This window comes from Dipodomys spectabilis, unplaced genomic scaffold (assembly GCF_019054845.1).
Source record: "Dipodomys spectabilis isolate Male_0828 unplaced genomic scaffold, ASM1905484v1 ptg000178l, whole genome shotgun sequence".
Classification (NCBI taxonomy): Eukaryota; Metazoa; Chordata; class Mammalia; order Rodentia; family Heteromyidae; genus Dipodomys; species Dipodomys spectabilis.
Genome location: NW_024870855.1, coordinates 10,609,771 through 10,632,586, shown reverse-complemented (window position 1 = coordinate 10,632,586; position 22,816 = coordinate 10,609,771). Strand labels below are relative to the sequence as shown.

At 49.0% G+C, this 22,816-nt stretch overlaps 2 protein-coding genes across 2 annotated transcripts in view; one reads left to right on the top strand and one right to left on the bottom strand.

Annotated features, from left to right (window-relative positions):
• Positions 1-20,631, top strand: part of Eepd1 (endonuclease/exonuclease/phosphatase family domain containing 1) — an 81,750-nt gene extending 61,119 nt beyond the window's left edge. Inside the window, exons 4-9 of the mRNA XM_042695063.1 lie at positions 5,826-5,936; positions 7,232-7,366; positions 10,142-10,274; positions 13,286-13,480; positions 16,368-17,037; positions 20,559-20,631. Coding sequence (XP_042550997.1) covers positions 5,826-5,936; positions 7,232-7,366; positions 10,142-10,274; positions 13,286-13,480; positions 16,368-16,567 — 774 coding nt within the window. The 3' untranslated portion in view covers positions 16,568-17,037; positions 20,559-20,631. The remainder of the gene's footprint in view (positions 1-5,825; positions 5,937-7,231; positions 7,367-10,141; positions 10,275-13,285; positions 13,481-16,367; positions 17,038-20,558) is intronic.
• A 330-nt stretch (positions 20,632-20,961) lies between these two features.
• LOC122120820 (sperm motility kinase X-like) lies at positions 20,962-22,260 on the bottom strand. The gene has a single exon (XM_042695040.1). It carries the CDS (start codon positions 22,258-22,260, stop codon positions 20,962-20,964), a length of 1,299 nt encoding a protein of 432 aa, XP_042550974.1.
• Between the last annotated feature and the right edge of the window lie 556 nt (positions 22,261-22,816).

Genomic DNA, 22,816 nt, shown 5'->3' with positions numbered 1-22,816 from the left:
TGCTACCTTGTTAGGTGATTGTAGGATATTTATAATGAAATGAACCACTAAGAAGCAGACACTTGCCAGCCACTGAGACATACTCCAGTACAGCAGCCCAGGATGGCCACAGAGGGATTTTAGGAGAGTTTGTGATATGACAGCCCAGTTGATGAAGGAAGAGCAGAACACAAAATTATGCATGTGTTCATGTGAGCAGACACATAGACTATGTCAGTAAAAGCATAGGAAGCAGCCTAGAAGGAAGGAATTGCATCAGAAATGTTAGCCATGTTGGTTTGTGCCTAATATTGCATGCCACTGTATTTTCTTTTTCTCTTATCTTGCAAGTATTGCTAGAAGGTCATAAGCCTCAATGTAAAGAAAAGGGAAAAGTCACCAAGTATCAACTCCCATTTAGCATTAAGAGTCTTTGCATATGAAGACCCTGGGATTCGAGCAAAACCTTCTAGAATGTTCTGGAAGAGCAGAAATGCACAGTGGAGAATGTTGAAGATGGTAATGGGGTCAGGTGTAGAATCCCTGAGGAGTGTTCTGAGGCCCGCAGTCCCACCGGTCCTGACTGGCTCAGTTGGCCAGACCTAGATTTGCCCCCTGCCTGGCAGTGTGAGGCCCAGCCATCTGATGCTCACGAGGATTCTGAGTTTTCTCAAGCTCCAAGTGGGAGTATTGTCAACTCACTCAGGAAGTGACACAGAGCTTGATGGGACCCTGTGTGACCAGGGCCCACTGTACACGTGACACAAGAAAGGAGGTCCCTTTCCTTCAACATTCCTCCTCCCTTTGGCCTTGTTCTTCCAGGATCCAGACGTGAGCCTGGATATAGGTAACATCACTGTGTCTTCTCACAGTTAATAGGCTTACCCAATTTAACCTGCCAGGCTCACAATGTATTAAAAGTAAGCTCTTACTCTGGTTAACTTAGGGAGGGGCCCTAAGGTAGGATGTAGGAAACATTGAGGAAAGCTGGGTGGTGTCTTGAGGGGTCCTTGCTTAGGGGGACACTAAGCCTTTCAGGAGCTGCCCCTGTGTCCTGTTAGTGCCATGAGCTTGTTCATGGAGCTCACATGATAGTTGTCATGAAGAAGGAAAAGGAGTTTTAATGATTATGACCATCTTGCATTTCTGCTCCAAGTCTTCATTCACTGCTACCTTTATACCTTTTATCCAGTTTCTCTGAGAGTTCTAGAGTAGTACAATTACAGAACGGGTGATGGCCTTGGCCAAGATTGTCTTCTCCCTTCCAATCCCTTTCCAGAAGGGGTGATAGAACCTTGGAGATGTTCACTGTTGTGTCTAGAGCTCCCCCTTGCCCTTTCCCTTCCAGCCCATAATAGCAGCCTCTGAAGAAGGCCTTGAAGCTATAGAAGCACAACCAGGTCTGCTTTTGTAAGCCTGAGTAGAAAGGGACAGCCTCTACACTCCCTTAGGCCCCAGGGTGTCCCTGGGCACCCCTACTAGAGGCAGCACTGTGGCAGGTGATGGTTTAGGGTGGTCCTAGAGGCGCCCCACATTTTGCATTCTTCCTCACTTTCACCTGCTCTGCATTTAAACAGAAATGGCTCTGTCCAGTCTTGCTTGGTGGGGATGGCTCTTGTCCTTAGAAAATACAAACCTGTGAGCTGTCTTACTGTTCTTGCATTTAGATTGAGGGAGAAAAGTGGTGGGAAAACTTTGTCTTATGTCCATGTCGCTCATATTCCATGGGGGAGCCCTGTTGCTGCTGAGAGGTGTGCCAGGACCTGCAGAGCCACCATTCCCACAGAAGGCACTTAGCTCCCAGTAAAGCTGAGAACTACTGCCCCATAGGTGATTCAGCCCTCCAAAATAGCCACACAGACCAGACTGGCCTTGAGTGCTCTACGTAGTGAGTCCAGTGCTTGCTTACCATTAGCATTCCTAAGTGTTGTCTTAGTACTTAGCAGGCTAAGGCAGGAGGCTCACAAGCTTGAAGTCAGCTTGGGCTGTCTAGCAAAACCCTATCTCAACAGCAGCAAAAGAATTGGTCTCTACCCTGTTGTCCTGTAGTATGCTGATGAAAGTTGAGTCCCTTGACCTGGCATGACCTAAGACCTTTACCATGGCAGTCTTTATAAGGAGAACCCACCCCATCTTCATCTGACAAAACAGTTTGCATTCTCTGTGGCCACCACTGAGAATGGAGGAAATTAGCCATAACCATGTGGGGAACTCATTGTAGAAGGGAAGTCACGTCCTGAAGCAGGAAAGCAAGGGAACCACCAGCTCTGGGAAGCAATTTCATCTGGAAATTTGGCCCTAAGGCTTCAGAGAGGAAACACCCTCCCTACTGTTCCAGGAAGCAGGAGGAGGTGGCCATGTGGTGTTTACTTTAAAATGCCTGCTGATACTGGGGACATTGTACCTCCACTTAACTGCGTGGTCACTGACAGCAACACATCCTTATAAACTACTCACAGAGGCCAAGTGGTGTTCTAATGTAGCCAGAAGATGAGGTTTGGGCTGGGTGTTGGCTGGGAAAGCCACCTAGTAAAGTTAGAACACCTTTTTGATTTTTCCTTTCTTAGTAAAGTCAGATGAATTGAAGAATACCCTTTTTCTAACATGAGAGGGCCCAAAGGAAAGAATAAGGTCCAAGGGTCCCTAAGCAAACAGGAATTCTTCTCAAGCCTTGGAGCCTTCAGCCACTGAGGAGATGAACTGTCTGCTGGTCCAGGACAAATCCAAGATGCAGGAAGTCCTGCAGTCACAGACTGAGTCCTTTCCTTTAAGACTGGGCATTTCTAAAATCCAGTACCCTGGACATTTTGTAGCTAGCTGTCTGTTAGTATGTCTGACTATGAGGCCTCTTGTTGCCAAGCCCAAGGACAGGGTGTGAGCAAGTGACTCTGGTCATTTCTTGGATGCTAGTTGTGCTAGACAACTTCCTGTTACTGTGATTTTTTTTTTTAAATACCTGAGATTATAAGCTTCTAAGAAGAAAGGATGTATTTTGGCTCAGACTCAGAGGCTTTAGTGCATGATCTTGTTGTCTTTGGGCCAGTGGCAAGGCAGAATGCCATGGTGGGGGTGCCTGGTGGAGGAGCTCACTCCCTCATGACAACCAGGAAGCAGAGCTATCAGGAAGGTGCCACTTCCTCCCAGTATAATCCCAGCTTCCCCTCACCAGAGCTCTGCTGAGACAGCCCCTCTCGGGTGCAGCCCTCCTCCCCACCAGGAATAAACACCGTTTGGGGCATCTCTGTACCCCATAGCATTGAAAGAGGATTCAGTGTTGAATCTGATGACCAAAGGGACAGTACAGAGATTACCATTTTGGAAAAAGTCACATTGACATTGAGGTACATAATAACATTTTGTTTTTATTTTTGTTATTATTGTTACTTTTGTGCTGGTCCTGAGGCTTGAACTCAGGGCCTGGGAGTTGTTCTTTACCTTTTTTATTTTATGCTTAAGACTAGTAATCGACCACATGAACCACAGCTCCATATCCCAATGAGATAGCAGCCCCCAAGATGGAATCCTCTGTGTTATGGATGTAAAGACTAGTCCTGTTGTGTGTGTGTGTGTGTGTGTGTGTGTATGCATGCAAACGCATGCGTGTGAGTGAGTGTGCACCTGTAAGTGCGTGTGCTCTGGTAGTGGGGCTTGAAGTGAGGGTCTGGGTGCTCTCCTTTAGCTTTTATCAAGACTCTACCACTTGAGCCACAGATCCACGTCTGGCTTTTTGAGTTTAACTAGAGATAAGAATCTCACAGGCTTTCCTGCTCGGGCTGGCTTTGAACTGCTATCCTCTGATCTCAGTCTCCTGAGTAGCTAGGATTACAGGCATGAATCATAGTGCCCGGCTTCCCCTTGGCTTTTCCCACTCACTAGTCAGTGGGCCTTGTGCTCTGTGCCAGGCAGGGATTTATAGAGGTGGCTCAGGCACCTGCTGGAGTTCAGACACTGGGAACTCACTGTGAATGCTCTCCCTTTCCTTCCCCTCCCCATGCCTGCTCTCACTCACTCCAAGAACCCCAGCTTCCTTCCTACTGAGTGAGCAATATGGGAGTCAAGACTAGACTTTCAGAGCCTGGTCTCCTCTGCCCCTGGCCTCCAGCCGGAGATTGTCCTCAGCACTACCAGCCTCCAGGACAGAGGCAGAGAGATAAACTGGGCAGCTACTGGGCTTCTCAAACCTTGGCATGCATGGAGGGCTTGTCAGAACATGGATTGCTGGGCCTTGCCTGGAGTTACTGGTCCAGCAGGTCTAGGATGAGGCCAGGGAAATTCTGACAAGTTCTCAGGTAAATACAATGCTCCCAGTCTCCAGACCACACTAGGAGAAACACAGAGCAGTGCTCAGAAGGACCCATGGTACCTAGTGGGCAGATGGAGGTGGATCAAGTGTCAGGCCAACACCATACCAATGATGAGGTGAGAGAAGATGGGTTGTCATGCCTGTAACCATAGCTACTCAGGAGGCTGAAATCTGAGGATTATGGTTTGAAGCCAGCCTGGGCAAGAACATCCTTGAGACTCTTATCTCCAATTGACCACCAAAAAGCCAGATGTAAAGCTGTGGCCAAAGTGGTACAGCACCATCCTTGAACAGAAAAACTCAGGGACAACACTCAAGCCCTGAGTTTAAGCCCTGTAAGACCAGTACACACACACACACACACACACACACACACACACACACACACACACACACACACACACACACACACACACACACACACAGAGCAATTTAAAACTGAGGTTAGCCAGGTGTAGTGATGCATGCCTCTAATTCCGGAAAGCCTAGAGCAGGAAGGTCTCAAGTTCTAGAGCCAGCCTGAGCTATGCAGTAAAACCCCACTTCAAAAATACAAATGAAGCAAAGCAAAACCAGCCCCACATAAAGCATCAACCAAACAAAATTACCTCAGGAGAGAAATCTGATGAACAACTAGATTTTAGAATCCACTCGAGAGATGTAAGTTGACATGGTAACCAAGGAAGGTTTGATCAAGAAAGCCTAGTGCTAATCACAGCCTGGAGGCTACACACCCCATCTGTGGGGTATGTGAGGAGAGTGGGGTGGGTCCCCTGCGTGTGGGGCATGCCAGGAGAGCATGTCTGCCATCAAAGAGGGGCAGTACAGACATTGGGGCTTCTCCTATCAGACAACCCCAGGGACTTGAGAGGACCAGCCTTGAGGGAAAACAGTAAAGGGCTAATCTGTGTGTGGTAGGGGGAGTCAGTTGTCCAACTCCTCAACCTCCTTTGTGCAATTTTAGCTGGCCTCGTGGCATACCTTTCATAGCTCCCGGGCACACTCTGGGACAAGCCTAAGCAGAGTCACACATATCCCATTCATACACGGGGGCATGTGTCCACAACATCACCATGGTGACCCATGACAGGCCTCTGGGCCAAGCTATGGTGTCACATTTTGCCTGTTCTAGACATTGTTTGGAGAAGAGGCAACCCCATGCGCTGTTAACTTTTTCTCCTTTGGATTTAACACTGGCTCAGACACTTGGGTGCCTTGGAGTCTCTGGCTGCCAGAGCATGGATAAGAACACTGAGAAAATCCATCTCTATGAACAAGACAGACAGTGACTTCCAGGAATAAGACAGAGAACCTGTAATTTCATAGATGACTATTTGTGGTGTTACTTTAGTCATATGGATTGTTCCTTGTTTTGTTTTTTCTTTGTTAACTTTCATTTGCAAGCCCTGTTTTGTTGAGAACACAAAGATCAAGTTCAACCAGTCTTGGATAGTGTGTGATTGAGTGACAATGTCTGACTTCCATGGCTGTTCTGTACCGGGACGTGCACATGCTGACTTGTTCTCTCTTTCTCTCTTTGCAGTTCTGCACTGAGCTAAACCAGCCAACCCTGCCTGCCATCCGTAGGTGGAAAGGGCCCCGGGGGAGCTGGAGGTCTGTTGTCTCTGAGAAGCCTTCCAGCCAACTCCAGAAGGTACCTACCTCCCACCCCTGCCTACCTGCCCTTGCATTTCATTTAACCATACGCTTCCCCCAATGAAGAGAGAGAGAGAGAGAGTGTGTGTGTGTGTGTGTGTACTGGCCCGGAGCTTGAACTCAGGGCCTGAGCACTGTCCTTGAGTTTTTTGCTCAAGGCTAGTGGAGCCACAGCTCTACTTCTGACTTTTTGGTGGTTAATTGCATATTAGAGATCCATGAACTTTCCTGCCCACACTGGCTTGGAGACATGATCCTCAGATCTCAGTCTCCTGAATAGCTAGGATTATAATCACAAGCTACCAGTGCCCTCTCCCTTTTCAATTTCTGAAGGAAGGATTCCTAGTGTCCACCATGATTGGCTGTCCTTGGTGGACATGGAGTCTCACTGGTTTTTCTGCCCAGGCTAGCCTCAAACCTGTAGTCTCCCATCTCTACCTCCCAAGTGTACAATCAATTTATAACTAGCCCGGTGCTCACCCCTCTTGGTCCTCATAGAAATAATGATTCCACCTTTACTTTTTTTTTTTTTTTTTTGCAGTATTGGGGTTTGAACTCAAGGCCTTGCCCTTGCTCAACTTGCTTGCTAGAGCCAGGCCTCTCAGGTAGATTTTTGCTGATTATTTTGGAGCTGGAGTCTAGTGGACTTTTCTGCCCAGGATGGCTTTGAACTGCCATCCTTAGGATCATCTCAGCCTTCTGAGTAGCTAGGATTATGAGTAGCAGGGCAGGTAGGAGCTGGGACTGGGGGTGTTGGCTGAGGGTGCAGTTTGGATACCTCAAGGGCAGCAGCAGCACAAACAGATTCGGAGCAGGCTGATAGCCTTAGCAGGGCCAACAGCATTAGCCTAGTACTCTGTTCATAACACCCCCAAAGCTGTCTGTCCCACTCAGAACTCCAGCTTCTGGCCTCTGTGCAGAGGACCATTGGCCAGGCCCAATGCCTGGCCATTTATCCAGCAAATATGGATCTAGAGTTTTACTGGGTTCCTGGTGCCACTATGCTTAAATAGAAAGTAATCGGCAAGCATAACGGTGGGATTTAGGAAAGCTACTTAACTTCTCTGAGCAAATGGGGGGATAAAGTGCTACCTCGTGGCCTGGGATGATAGTGGAGCCCCCTCTGTGCTCTCCCCACATACAGGGAGGAGCCCAGCCATCCTGACCATGTGCATGCCTGGCTGAGCAGTCCCTAGGCCCCTCACAGAGCCCTTTATGGCCCCCGTGCTGTGGTCTCTCCTGCCTTTGTCCCATGCTATGTCACTGGAGTTCTCTGTGTTCTTCTCCCCACAGGGGCCTGGGTACTCAGGATTCCTGTGGGATGCTGCAGCCGGGGTGGAGCTCAGAGAGGCCGCCTCGCAGGACGACTCACCCAGCAATGGGCACGGGAAGTCCCCAGGCCCCAGCCCATACCTTGCAAGGTTCAAGGTACCCAGTCCACACCTTCTCATGATGGAGCAGGGCAGATAGAACTAGGATTTTGTTTGGATTTTATTCTCTCAGGATCAGGTCAGACACACTTCCTGGAGCTTTCTTGGCAGGTGACCTTGTCCAAGGCAACAGTGGCAGACCTTGACTCAGCAGGAAAACCAGACATCTGAGTGAGGAGGAGGAGGAGGAGAAGCCAAGTGTGGTGATGTACACCTGTAGTCTCAGCTGCCCAAGAAGCTGGGGCAGGAGGATTGCTTGACTTAGGAGTTAAAGGCCAACTTAGGCAACAATGAATGAAAGAATGAGTGAAAGAGTAAATAGAAGGATGAGGGAGGAGACAGAAGATCAGATAACTAGTTCCCAAACCCAGCACACAGCACCCCAGTCAGAGTTTCTGCACTGATGCCTAGACTGTTTTTCAAAAATGCCATCAGTCTCTCCTCAGCCTGCCCAGCACTGGTAATAGAAGCCTGGCATTACAAATGGCTGGGTTGGGGGCAGCAGAGGTGGCTCCCAGGAGCCCTTTCTCAGATGCTGCTTCTTCCCAGGAGAAGGGGCCCATGGAGGGACCCTCAAATCTGAAGGGGACCCAGAGGGAGCTCTGGCCCGAAGTGCTCTGACCCTGTCACTGGGTCAGTAATGCCCTTGCCCTCTGTGTCACCTGAGACCAGAAGCAGCCGAGCAAGTCCTTAAACCACACCTAGCTCACAGGTGGTCCCTTGAGACCTTGTGATTCCATGGAGCCTGAACCCCAGCATTGCTCATCCTGGCCGGAGGCAGGGCTGGCACGGGTCCTGCCTGTCACCTGGCGCTGTCCAGCGATGATGGGTGTGTGCCCACTCCTGGGGCACCTGTGGCATCTGTTTCTCCTCTCAGGCCCTGCCTACACACTGTGCTCTCCCCACATACAGGGAGGAGCCCAGCCATGTGTACTGGTGGCATTGACTAGTGATTCAGCTGCTGGTATCTTTTTTTTTCCTTTTGCCAGTCCTGGAACTTGAACTCAGGGCCTAGGTGCTGCCCCTGAGCTCTTTCACTCAAGGCTAGTGCTCTACCACTTAGAACTACAGCATCATTTCTGGTTTTCTGGTGGTTAATTGGAGATAAGAATCTCCTGGAGGGCTGGGAAGGTGGCTCACTTGCCTTGCATGCATGAGGCCCTGGGTTTGATTCCTCAGCATCATATAAGCAAAAAGAAAAAAGTTGGAAGTGGCTCTGTGGCTCAAGTGGTAGAGCGCTAGCCTTGAGCTGAAGAGCTGAGGGACAGCCCCCAGGCCCAGAGTTCACACCCCACAACTAGACCAAAAAAAAGAAAATCTCCTGGACTAGCCTGCCCAGACTGAGTTTGAACCATGATTCTATCTCAGTCCCCTGAGTAGCTAGGATTACAGATGTGAGCCACCAGTGCCTGGCAGCCATGGTCATCTTTAAAACCTCTTACACCATCCTGGCCCCTTCCTGTTTTTCACTGGTAACTTCCAGCCCTGGCATGTGTCTGAGCCATGATCCACCTATTTTGTTTTTGGGCTTTTAAGATTGTCTCACCCTGCAGCCAAGGTTGGCCTAGATGCCACCATCCTCCTGCCTTAGTCTCCTGAGTGCTGGGATTACAGACATGTACCACCATACCCAGCAAGGCAAGCTGCTTCAGTGAGCTCATGAGCAAATGCTACAATGTCATGATTGGTCAGAATTCTCTGAAACAGTCCAGGAGGTCATTGGGCCTTGCATACTTCAGGTCACATGCTAACCTATGCAAGGGGTGTGGACAGTTTTGAAGTGGTTTCTCTGCTGGTCACAACCTCCACTGGAAAGCTATCAGTCCTGACCATACTAATCTCCAACACAAGCGAAACAGGAATGTCTTCCCCTCCTGAGGGCTCTTCCTTTCCTTCTTAGCAATGTTTAATCTTTGTTACCATGACACAGAGAAGGGCAGATTGCCCAACTGAGCAGCTGAGCGATGCTGAAATGGCTCAGAAGAAGATCTACCACACTGTCCATCCATGGTTGCAGACCACAATCTACATGCGCCCCGTTTCCCCCCCCCCCCACCCCCCCCTGCCCAAGCTACAGGCAGGCCCCAGCGTACCTCCTGCTGACTTCCTGGGCAAGCCTGGAGGTTTTATGCATCTGAAGTCAGCTTAAAGCAAGCTTCTAGACAGAATGGGCTCTAGAGGCTCAAAACTCAGAGGAGACCATAGGATGTATGTGGGGCCGGCAGAAAGGGGTCATGGTTCCCGTGCATCTGAGCTGGAGACCTTCATGCTACCAGTGGATAAAGCCATTGCAACACATCCTTCTCCCATAGAGTTCTTAATTTTGTTTGTCCTTTTCTTTTCTTTTTCTTTTTGTACTAGTACTGGGGTTTGAACTCAAGACCTCAAGTTCTCACGTGGCTTTTTTGCTCAAGAATGGCACTCTTACCACTTGAGCCACGGCTCCACTTCCACCTTTTTTTTTTTTTTTTTGCTGGTTGATTGGAGGGAAGAGTCTCTTGGACCTTTTTGCCCAGCTTGGCTGCAAACCATGATCCTCAGATCTCAGCCTCCTGAGTAGTAGCTACACTTCTGCCATCGGCTCACCTGATTGTTTACAAGGACAATAAAGAAACAAACAAAAACCTGACCCAGTGAGAGGAGTATGGTTCTGAAGTCCTGAGGAGCAGTGGGGGTGGGATGTTTAGCGTTAGCACCAGGCTAGGTATACGTGGGTAGAAAGGGATCCAGAAATGGGGTATTTGAGCCTTTTCTTTTGTTTCTGTCTGCCCAGGTGGGAAGTCATGACTTGAGCCTTGTGAACCTGCATCTGGCGGCCCTCCCAGGCGGGGAGAATTCCAGCAAAAACCACAGCGACAGCCCCCGGGTGGCGAGCTGTGTCCACACCCTCCAGGAGACCCTGAAAGGTAGGCTGTTGTGTTTTGTGACTGGAGACACTGGATTCTTCTTCCCATCCATGTCTCAGGCCACCTCGGCTGGCCACGTGTCAGCAGTCACGGGGATGGGGGACCGGTCACACCCTCTGTGCTTCATGGAGCCTGGAGGACCCCACACATGATCCTGTCTTGGTCTCTGAGAACTTCTCTGTGATTTCCAAGGTGTTGTATTGTCTTGGTGGCTTTTCAGGCCTCAACCTCAATTTTAAGGAAGTTCTCTTGTCTACCTACACGTTAACTCAACCCCTATTTACCAAGTGCCTATCTGTGCACAAGCCCTGTCCCAAGGACTACATTCATCTAGAGGTGACAACGGTTCCGTGACATACTATCCAGGAAGTGGTCAGCACGGTGCTGGACTTGCAGTGAGGGCTTGGTGACAGGTCCTGAATGCCAGACAGGTATAGGTTGTTATTCCTGCCTTCACCTTCCTGTGGGAAACTGGCACTGCCTCCCCCGGTTGGTGCCAGCTCACCTGATTTGGGGGTTGGCTGTGATCTAGCCTGCCTGTGACTCCCGTCCTGTCCCCAGTGTTCCTGGCCCTGGAGGAGGATGCCATCTGCAGCCCACAAGCGCCCTCTGGTGACATTTCGTGTCACTGCATGTTGCATGTCTCCCTCTAGGCTTTCTCTCTGGACATGTTCGTGGCAAGGAAAAAGACTGTGGGTGTAGTGATGCGTTTGTGACTTTATGGACTGCTTTCCTTCAAAGTTCCCTGGTAGATTGTGACTCCCTGGGGTCAGGTGACACCCCGGAGGGGCTCTGTTGACAGGAAGGTTCTCCGCTGGGGTCCATGGTTCTTCAGAATCTCTGCTCACCTTGTGTGGGAATACATACCATCCGTGCCACAGCTGCAGTACTCCAAGGAGAAAACTTGTCCATCATGCCAGTTCTTACTTCAATTCTTACACATTCACCAAAAGTTCATTTCCTCTGCCATCTTTTAGCAAATGTTAGCGTATCCGATCTGGAGACTCTCAGGGAAGGAACTGAGCTACCTGTACACCATGGATGGAATGCATTGTCTTGGCTTAAGGCCACCAAGCCAAGAGGTGCCAGGGCCCAGCCTCTCCCGAGTTCCCTGCCATGCTGAGTCTGCTCTTCTATGGGCTTCTGTCTCACCATCTGTGACTTTCTGTGGCTACTCTTCCTCCTGGTTGATCTGGACTCATTAACTGAGGAATGAGGGAAAAGGAGACAGCAGTATCCCTGCTCTTAAAGAACATGACAATTGATTGGCTATACTTAAAGTCTTTTTAAAATGTCATGGTAGTACATACTAAGGCAGGAAAACTATAAGCTCTGGGCCAGCCTTGCTGCACAGCAAGTTTTTGTCTCAAAACAAGTAAACACACTGAATGGCAAATATATAAATAAAGCTGGGCTGGGAAGGTGGCTCAGTGTTAGAGCACTTACCTTGCATGCATGAGGCCCTGGGTTCGATTCCTCAGCACCACATAAGCAAAAAGAAAAAACAAGCCGGAAGTGGCGCCGTGGCTCAAGTAGTAGAGCGCTAGCCTTGAGCTGAAGAGCTGAGGGACAGCGTCCAGGCCCAGAGTTCAGGCCCCATGACCGGACCCAAAACATAAATAAATAAATAGGTAAATAAAGCTGGGATGTGATAAATTATATAGGACCCTAATCATTCACAGACAGCGGCCAAAGGAAGCTGTGCATAGGAATGGTGGACAAAGGCTCAATTGTTATGGACAAAGTAATATTCTATGAAATAAACTCCAAGAAAAGGAAACAAACACTCTTTAGATGTCATTGTTGCTGTTTCATTCTCTTTCCATTTTGTCTTGTTTGTTAGTTTGTATGTATTGGGGAGGGCCAGGAAGGGCACATAAAAGGTGGAACAAAGATGAACAAATACACAGTGATACTCACCAGACACTATGTGGCAAATGAGCTGGATATCTTGTGGGTCAGGATGGGAGGGAAAGACTGGGAGAGAGTGACAGAAGGGGAAAAATGGTTCAAAAAAGAATTGTACTGATTGTACCTGATTCATGTAACTGTAACCCCTCTGTATATCAGCTATATAAATACAAAAAATCTTTTTCAAAAAAAAAAAAAAAGCAAAACAAAATAAGCGCGGAGCTGGTAATTCATCCTCTGGTTTCAGAGGCTGAGATTGGAAGGCTCACCACGACCCCTTCTTGAGCAATTTCTGGGTGTGGTAGCGCATGCCTGTTATCCCAGCTATGATGGGGAACCTAGAACAGACAGATCACGAACAAACTAGTACATGCCTGGGCAGGAAGCAAGACCCAATCTCAAAAACAACCCGACAACCCGTGACAAAGGGCTGGGGAGGTGCAGGTGTATTGCCCGGCTTGCCTAGTAAGCAAAGACCCTGTGTTCAAATCCCAGTATTGCCAGAAACAAGTCAAAGTGAACATAATGTAAGAAATGAAACTGTAGCAAGTGTAGTGAATATTTCTTGGAGTCACTCTAGGGAACTTTTGTCGGATTATATTATGCTAAAAGATTAAAGGATAGCTGATCAAAATACATTGTACCCATTAATGGGCAGGCTCTTTATACAACCGTTCGAAGATAATAAAAAAAAGCGTATGCATGATTCATTTTGGTCATAGACGAAGCAATTGACAATCTAGAAAACAGAACTAGTTCCCATATAAGACAAAGTGACTATTTCTTGCGATATACAGGGTTGGTGTAAGGCAGTGCAAAGAGTACTCGCACTTTATTTTGTCATGTCTGTCCCTGTTTCTAGTTTCTCTTGGAGCTGCCATAAAAAAAGAACCAGGGTTCCTGGGTTCTAGGACCCAGACAGAAAAGACACCAGAGACCCTGGCATGGTAGAATTCAGACCAAAATATGGTGGGTGTGCATCCTACATGCAGGTTGTCCAACACACAGTGATTGCACATCCAGATCCACTCCCTGGGGTCAAGGTCAGCTTGACCAAACACACTTTAATAATAACCTCATGTTCTTCCTTCCACTTCCAGGAGAAAAAGATGTCATTCTTTTAGGGGATTTTGGCCAAGGACCAGATAGCGCTGATCATGATGTTCTGCGGAGAGAGAAGTTCCATCACTTGATCCCCTCACACACCTTCACCAACATCAGCACCAAGAATCCCCAGGGCTCCAAGGCTCTAGACAACATCTGGGTCAGCAGAGGCTTGAAGAAGGTTTTCACAGGTAAGGCAGAAGTCTTCTGCCCCTGCTTCCTTTGGCTGGCCGTGGAGCCGGCACTCCTGGCCGAACTCATGGGGATTTTCTTACCCCTATGTGGGCATTTATGGGACTCTTCTTAGGTAATGGCCATATAATTATCATCTGATCAAAGACACTTCTGAGAGTATGTAGTAGATGTGGTAAAAATTACAAGACACCTATGGCCTATAATGTAGTAAATGAGGTCTATTTCATGCCAGTCTCATTATAGATCATCAGAGAAGAGCTGAAAGGCACATAGGCATTCTACAGATGTTTTTCACTGTCCAGGTACAGTCTTGTGGAGCACACTGTCAGGGTAAAGAGATATCACACAGAGTGCTAGTCAGTTTCCCCACACTGTAACAGGATTGAGACAATGAACTTACAAAGAAGAAAGGTTTCACTTGATCTGGCTGCTTTTAGGACTGTGGCGAGCAATGCATCATGGCAGAAGTACGTGATGGACAAAAGTTGCTCATCTCAAGATAGCCAGGAAGCAGATCAAGGGGTTGACTGAGAGGTAGAAGGGGGAAGAGGCCAGAGTCCTAAAATCTTTTTTGAGGACAAGTGAGAACTTGTTCTGTTCTAACTAGGCCCCACCTCCTCAAGTGAGGGAACTTAAGTCTAAGATACATACCACATCCTGATAGGAGGACCCCACACAAGGTGGGGGGTAATCTCAGCCCCACACTGTAACCTGCTGACTCAGAAGACAGCTGATCTGCAACATTGAAGAACAGTAGGGTACGTGAGTGCATGCATGCTTCTGTGTGTGTGTGTGTGTGTGTGTGTGTGTGTGCGCGCGCGCACGCGCTGCTATAGATGGAAATCCAGGACCTCATTATGCATGCTAGGCAAGCACTCTGCTACTGAGCTACATACATCCTCAGGCAAACACTAAAGACTTTTGATAAGACACAACCACTGGGATTTTAGACCAGGCTCAATGATATATGCCTGATGTCTTAGCTACCTAGGAGGCTGTAGGTGGGAAAATTGTAATCTGAGGCCAATCCTGGGAAAAATACAAGACCTACTAAACTTGGTGGCTCAAGCCTGTAATCCTAGCTACTTGGGAAGTTGAGATCACCTGGGCAAAAACTTCATGAGGTTCCATAACCACCAATGGCAATCTGGATGTGGTGGTACATGACTTTCATCCCAGATATGCAAGAAGCATAAATAAGAGGATGGATGGTGATCTAGGCTGGCCTGGGCAAAAGTTCAAATGTTCAAAAGTTCAAAAGCTGCTCAAATGATAACAAGAGCAAAAAGGGATGGGGGCGTGGCTCAGGTGGTACAACTCTTGCCTAGCAAGTTCAGGGCCCTGTGTTTAAACCTTCATATGAGGGTTGAGAGGATAGATAATAGATACAAAAATGAAAGCTAAATAATAGATTTTAGACACATAGATACTTAGCTGATAGATATAGACAATCTGTTATAGATAGAAAATAGATTATAGATTGACACACAGATGCTAGATCAACGGATAAGAATACTGGTTTCCTAAACCCTGCCTGTCATCATTACAAAATTGTAATAGATTCCCATGAAAACTTCAGAGAGAATTTTAATAAAGAAATAAAGCAGCAATTTCCCAGGTGATGTTGTGAAAGAGACCCTGCAAACAGAGCCACAGTCCTCAGGACCTAGTGTTTCCAGTCTGAACTGTCTGCCCAGTCCCAGCAAGTTCCTTTCTGTGTGTGCTGGCTTCCAGCTGGAGCCTCAGAGGACATACCAGTCACAAAGTTGGCAAGATGCTGGCTTGCAGAGTCCGGCCTGCAGTCAGCTGGGCTCCTGGGGCGCTGTGGGTACCCCCTGCCTGAGGAACAGAGATAGAGAAGCTGAGCTGTGTTGTCATCTGCCCCCTCTGTTAAATTGTGAAGCTGAGGTACAGGGAGGAATCCTCCATCACCATGTTGGCATCTGCACCTGCCACGCCCAACTTCTAGAGATCAAATGCCAACCTTCACTTGGCTTACCTTCAGTTGGGGACCAATCAGTACCTTGTAACTGATTAATGATTGTTTTGGGGGTTTTCTGGCAAGGATTTGTTTTCAAATGTAGTTTCTGATTCATTTATTTATAGATCTTTAGTTTTAAAATACATTTATTCCCATCAACCTCTGGGAGCCTGCCTTTTCCCCCTCTTTGAGGTGCTCCTGTGTGGCTTGGTGAAATAGGTCCTTTACCTGGAAAACATCCTGAGACCCTTTGTTGAGATACTCATTTAGGGCTGAGAAGGTAGCTCAATGGTAGAGTGCTTTCATAATCTTTTTGTTCCAGTTTTGAGGCTTGAACCAGATCTTGAACTCTTGCTTGACTTTTTGTTTACACTCCAGGCTGGTGCTCTACCACTTGAGCCACACCTTCACTTTCAGCTTTTTGCTGGTTTATTGGAAATAGTCTCACAGACGGTTCTGCTTGTGCTGGCTTTGAGCCTCAATCCTCCAATGTCATTCTCCCAAGTAGCTTGGATTACAGATGTGAGCCTCTGGTGTCCGGCTGTTGAGAGTTTTTTTTTTTAGTATATATGAGGCCCCAAATTTGACCCTTATCACTACAAAATATAAGTACATAAAAATAAGATTAAAAAAAAAGAAAACATTTTGCTGGTCAGATATGTAGTGGTGCGGGAGGAGGAGGAGGCCGGGTCACTGCTTCATTGGGTGGGCATGTGGCCTGGCCTCTGGGTCCTCTCAGGGGCTATGTAGGGAAACCTTCACTTACAGAGAAAAGCAAATTGGCAGGATTGTAGTTTGCACAGACAAGGCAGCTCCCTGGGTGAGCAGCACTGGACCCTCCTGCCGGCCTGCACCCATCCCTCCCCAGCCCTGACATTAAGGGTCTTCTCCTTCTCCCTCAGGTCACTGGGCTGTTGTGAGGGAAGGTCTCACCAACCCTTGGATTCCAGACAACTGGTCCTGGGGAGGCGTGGCTTCTGAGCACTGCCCCGTGCTGGCCGAGTTTTACATGGAGAAGGACTGGAACAAGAAGGAAGGCCCCCGGAATGGCAGTGCCGTCACCCTGGAGCGAGGAGAAGCCAGCATTAAGCATGAACGATGACAAAGGCAGATCCATGTTAGAGCTGGCTCTGAACCCAGAACAGGAACCGAGTCTTTCTGGGTGAAGGTTTGGGGCCTTCTAATCTGGGAGGGCCTCGGCCTACACCCTCCACTGTGGACACTTCAGGGCACTTGAGGAGCATGCTGGGTGCTAACTGTGCCATGCGGCTACAGCAGAACCCAATGGGCACCAGTGTGTCTTGACTCTGGATGGTCTGATCAGCATGGTGGGTCTAGGTGGCTGCTGTCTGCATGGGACCTGAGAACAGAGGCAGGGTTGGGGGAGATGGAGAGATGGGGAGATGGCCTGGACTGCCTGAGCTCCCATTTTATTCTGGTCCCCAGGCTGCTTGAGGGAGCTGCAAGTGTGATGAGCACTCTTTCCAAAACTTCAACTGGTGATTTTTTTTTTTTTAGCTTTGTTTTGAGAAAGAATAAACATGTTCACCTGCCTGGCTGCATGTGGGTATGGTAGGTTCTCCTGCCATGTTGTGTTTTGTCACCATTGTCAGATCTAACCTCCCCCCGCCCCCCCCCCCCCTCGCCGCCTCATGCCTTCCCATTCCTGCCAATGAGGCTCCCATCCCCAAGCCTGGCACCCATGAGCTCATTCTGCCCTTTCCACCCCCTTTCTCCCTGCAGCGCCATTGGTGCTTCTGGGTTCTTGGGGTAGGACACTCCCTCCAACCTGCCCACGGCTTTCCCAGCAGATTCCCAACCCAGAATTCAGAGAAAAAAAAACAACAACCAAAACAAGTTGTGTCCCCACTGAACGTACACAGATTTGATGTCCTATTTTTATCGCTTGAATCATACAGAAGGACTATTTATGTGATCTCACATGGTGTTCTGTGTCTATGTGCCATCTCCAGATGCTTTTGTCAGGTAGGGGAACACCTAGGCCATGAGTCTGAGGCTTTCAACGTGGTTTGGTACATGGTGGGACAGACACTTGTGTTCTTCTTCTTCTATGACTCTTCTTGGCTGCCCCTGGCCTGTGTTGATCCCTCTGGATGACCCCAGAAGGATGTGCCAAATAATCCCAACAGCCCTTGGCAGAAAGGAAGTTTAACCTCCTTCCCCCAACTCCAAGCAACCTTGGTTCTCTCCCAGCTTTACCTTTTTCAGAGACCTATCATTAGCATCATATAGTGGTCTTCCGACTTCTTCCATTAGGAACACATGCTAGAAATTCCTCTGTGTCTTTGTGGCCCCCACAGCTCTTTTTCCTGGCTGAATAATGTTCTCTTTCATGAAACTGATCTCTTCTGGATTGTTTCTGCAGCCATTCTCCTCCATTCCCAGCTCTGTTTCCCAGCACACCATTTTCATTTCCTCCCCTTCTTCCTCATACTTTCCTTTTGCTTCTCTTCCAGTCCTTTCAGATCATTCACGGAGGTGCCACACTGTGAAGGAGTTTCTGGGAGGTGCCAAGGGGAGTACCTAGAGAGGGAGAGTTGTTGGAAAGGGGTGAGAGGCTGAGGAAGCTCCCACAGGCCCCAGGTACTGGCCAGGTGCCTTCTCCCAGTCCTTCCTACCATGGGGCATCATGGGGGTAGCAACCCCTTCCTTCGTTCTAGAACAATCTGAGATAATGTGGGGTTCCCTGTGTGTGGTTAGTGGCTCAGAACCATCATTGGCAGTGCTTCTGGCACCAGCCTCAATTCTTTATGAAGTGACTACAGGGGGCATCAGGGTGGCTGGGGGTGGCTCCCCAGTTGCTCTGGGGTGACTGGGAGAAAGAAAAGTAACCCTCCATAGGGGATGGCCCTTTTCAGGGAACAACCAGTATCATCTTCTGCTTGAGTTTCTCTGGTTCTAACCCAGTTCTTCTCCCATGCATAGTGGTAGGAGGAATCCCAACACCTGGCTTTTCATCTGTAGTCTGCCAGGTGGTCCCCTATGCACAGTCTACACTGCCCCAGGAATGAAGGAGAGGTAGACACACCCACCAAGACTGCTATCAGGTTGGGTTTTTGGTGGAATGAATGACTTGGGGACCTCCACACACTCACCTTGATCTAAGATTATTTTCCAATAAAATTTGCCTGTGTTGATGCAATGTAAATTTCCTGAGACAAAATGAGACGGAACAGCCCCTATAGCAGAGGGTGGCAGAGAAGAGTGGGTGAGTGACTCCCACCCAGGCTGCCTTGGGGCAGGGCCTCCTGACATTTCTGAAATACTACCCCAGGCCCAGGTGGCTGCTCCTCACAGACTTAGTGGGTCTCTGTGGCAAACATGACTGAGCATAGTTATAACCCACTGCAGTCCAGGGCACCTGCCATGCTGCCCAAACAGGCCCCAGTGAGTGAATTCAGGAAGGTATTCCAGCCTGTGGCAGAGGCCACAGCCAGGGAGGATCATAGGGCCTGGCACTGCTTGGAAAGAAGCCAGCAAGGGTGGTTTCTCCTGGCTGCAGCTTTAGAGACATCCTGCATTTTACCTTATGCCCAGATGCTTTCAGGACATACAGCACCATATGACCAGGGGCCTCAAGAAAGTGGGCTCCACCTCCAGTACAAGATTACACACACACACACACACACACACACACAGAAAAGCCTGCAGTGGACCTGACATTGGACCTGAGGGTCCAATTTTGGAGAGAGCTTAGTACTTGACAATGAACTACAGCCTCAACAAGGACAGAAAATGGACTGCTGAGGCCTTAGTTTTTGTTACTGCCTTAGTAATTTGAGTTGGTTTTGTGGGGTTTGTTTTGTTGCTTTATTGTAGATGATTACTTTCCCTTTTTCTTTTTCTTTTATTTTTTTTTGATCCGGTCGTGGGGCCTGAACTCTGGGCCTGGGCGCTGTCCCTCAGCTCTTCAGCTCAAGGCTAGCGCTCTACCACTTGAGCCACAGTGCCACTTCCAGCTTTCTTTTTGCTTATGTGGTGCTGAGGAATCAAACCCAGGGCCTCATGCATGCAAGGCAAGCGCTCTACCACCCAGCCCCCCTTTTCCTTTTTTTCTAACTGCTCTTACAAACCGCACCTTTCCCTTACCCTAGAACGCTCATCTAACTCCTGATATCACCCCTTCCCTTGCAACTGTACTACCTCCACGGAGCACATTCTGTATCTGCACCCATCAACTCCCGCTCCATCCTGCCATCTTCTTTACCCCATGTCCATCACCCTGTTGTCTTTCATAGCTTAGTTCTGATCCCTACAGTATGATATAAAACTGTAGCTTCCAGTGCCTAGGAAACTGAGGATGTAGAGATAATCACCAGTCGTATCCTACTGTAGGCAAATATTTCTGTGTTTTGCAGAGATGAGATATGCCCCAAACCAGTGGTGTGAAGTGGCTCACAAACTTAATGAATTCTGTGAGGATGCAGAGAATAATCCATCAGGAGTATTTTTCGGGATCTGAGATCTCCAATTAGTCTGCAAAGGACTAAAGACCAACACAGAAATAAATATGGGAAGCAAGGCATTGGTGGCTCAAGCATGTAATCCTTACTTTTCAGGAGGCTGAGATCTGAGGAAGTCCCTGTGAGATTCATGTTTCCAATTAACCACTCAAAAACTGGAAGTAGAGCTGTGGCTGTATGTGGAAGAGTGCTAACCTTGAGCAAAAGAGCTCAGGGACAGCACCCAAACCCTGAGAGTTCAAGCCCCACAACCGACAGAAAAAAAAAATATGGGAAAACGGGCAAATATAATACCACTTCCAGAAACCAATGACAGGACAAAAGATTAGAATGAGGAGGAGATAGAGGAGATCTCAGATGAGTGGGAAGGAATATTGATAAGAACAAAAGACTCAGACCATTTTGCCTATGATCAACTCTTGGACCAATAGTTTAAGTTTGTTGAGAAACAAAACAAACTTTATTAGAAACCCTCTCCAAGGTCCCAGAAAAGCAGTCTGTCTGTACCAGATGGGAGCGAAGAGACCTTGGACTCCAGGCAGGCTTTGGGCAGCGTAAGAGGCATTCAGGGCGAGCGTCATGGGGTTGACTGCTTCTCTCCTTCTACAGGTCAGCTGCAGGAAGACAGGTGAGGATGAAACTCAGGTCTGAACTTCACACAGTGGTAACAAGTGACTCTGGACCCACAACATGGGAGTCATGAGCCCTCCCATCTCCAACTCTGCCCCCATAGACTCCCCTCCCACTCCCTCCTACTCTTCCCCACTGGTAACCACAGGTAAAAAGGACTTCATTAAATCATAGGCAAATAAAGCACAGAGCCCAGCTCCATGTCCACCTACGAGGGCCCCGGACCGTGGTTTCTGTCCTCTCCTCTTCTGGGACTGGCTGGCTGGGCAGATCGGTTCTTGGCAAATGGACGGCAGCAGCAGCAGAGTTGTCTTAGGCATTTGACGGTCCTCCTCTTCATGTTTCTCCAACCCCCGGCTGTGGTCCCCGGTTGGGGCTGTAGTCAAACACGGACTTGACCAGAGGGGAGTGAGGGTTCCACTGCTGCTGGCTCCATCTCCCTCTCTGCGCCCCTTGTGAAGGGGACACCGGAGATAGAGGGGGCAGATGCAGACTTGATGTATTTCCTGCTGCCCTCCAGCCTCTCGTGCTTAGTGGGCAGGAAGGTGGCCGGGTGACACGCAGGAGCGCTTACTGTCTTTGGGAGAACAGTGGAGAAGGATGGATCTACAGGTGAGGGGCAAGGCGGAGGCCCAGGAAGCGGGTGCCTCCCATGGCAGCTGGGACCCCAGTCCTCCTGGTCCCGCTGCTGCAGCAGGATCAGGTAAGTGCCCATGGCAGCGTTAAAAGTTCTGCCAAACAGGGCATCCCGGACCTCTGCTGGGTTGTACCCCAGGTATGTCATAACCCTGATAATGCTGGCATCTGGCTGTTCTGGGGGTGTCCTACTGGGCTGTGGGGATGCTGGCTCCATCTGTCTGAGCCAGGGGTGGCCCAGCACTTGCTCCAGTGTGGGCCTCTGCTCAGGGTCAACCGTAAGTAACTGAGTGAGGAGGTTTTGCAGCTCTGGGGAGATGTGGGGCGGAATCCGGCACCTGCCACTCAGGACCTGCTTCTGCAGCTTCCCCCATGTCCCGGCTCTAAACGGGAGATAGCCCACCACCATGCAATACAGCAGCACGCCCAGGCTCCACACGTCCACTTTATGGCCATCATAATTTTGGTGCTGGAACAGTTCGGGCGCCCAGAAGGGTAACGTGCCACACGCCTTGTCCAGCTCCTCCCCCAGCATGACCCTCGTGCCGAGCCCAAAGTCGCACACCTTCACGGTGCCCTTTGTGTCCAACAAGACGTTCTCTAGTTTGAGGTCCCTGTGGGCAATGCCACTCTCGTGGCAGTAGTGCATGGCACTCACGATCTGCCTGAACACGGGCCGGGCCTCCTCCTCCTGCAGCTTGAGTACTTGCAGGACATGCCTCAGTAGATCGCCCCCACCCGGGTACTCCATCACCAAGTATACTCGCTCTTCTGTTTCCATGACATGAAATAGCTTGACCACATTTGGATGGTCCACAGACTTCATGATATCCACCTCACTGGTAATGAAGGGGTTGTCCCTCTTCTCCAAGACTTTCACGGCCACCAGGGCATCTGTGAGGAGATGCTTGGCCAATTTGACATGGCCAAAACTCCCCTGACCTATGGTCCTCAGGACCCGGTACTGAGCCCCGAGGAGCTCCTCATCTGAAGAGCTCCTACTGAGGTCTTGTACTGCTGTCTCCTCACAACTCTCACTCACCATACTAGGGAGCAGTGCTAAAGATGAACTAAAAAAAAAAAAAAAGAGGGGAGAGGAGAGGGGAGTAAGAAAGTCAACTCCCAAGCCACTGAACCAAATCCACAGACACAGAAAATAATCTAGCAATGGGAATCCAAAGATCACCAACCAAGATCTCCCTGAAATGATGGGGAAAATTCCAGCGCAGGCTGCTGCTATTCCTACTGCTTGTTGTTGCGTCTCAGTGGCTTCTGTAAGGACGAGGCAATAAAGGGACCCAAGGCTAGGCCTTGTCCACAGGGCACCTAAAAGATCCTTTCATGGGTGTGTAGCCACTGAGGCTCAAACCTCAGGACCTGGACACAGCCCCTTAACTTTCTTTGCCCAATGTTAGGGGTTTGCCCAAAATGGAGTCATACTTCCATCTGTTTAGTCTTCATCTTTTGGGCAGTCAATAGGAAATAGTCTCATAGGATTTCCTGCCCAGGCTTGCTCAGAACACCAATCCTTTGTCCTTAGAGCAGATTCTTTTCCAGATAGCTCGGTATCCTAGTACATCGAGGTGGTAAGAAGGTCACCA

Excerpts from the sequence above, each read along its gene's own strand:
- LOC122120820 (XM_042695040.1), bottom strand. The coding sequence starts at position 22,260 with ATGGTGAGTGAGAGTTGTGAGGAGACAGCAGTACAAGACCTCAGTAGG.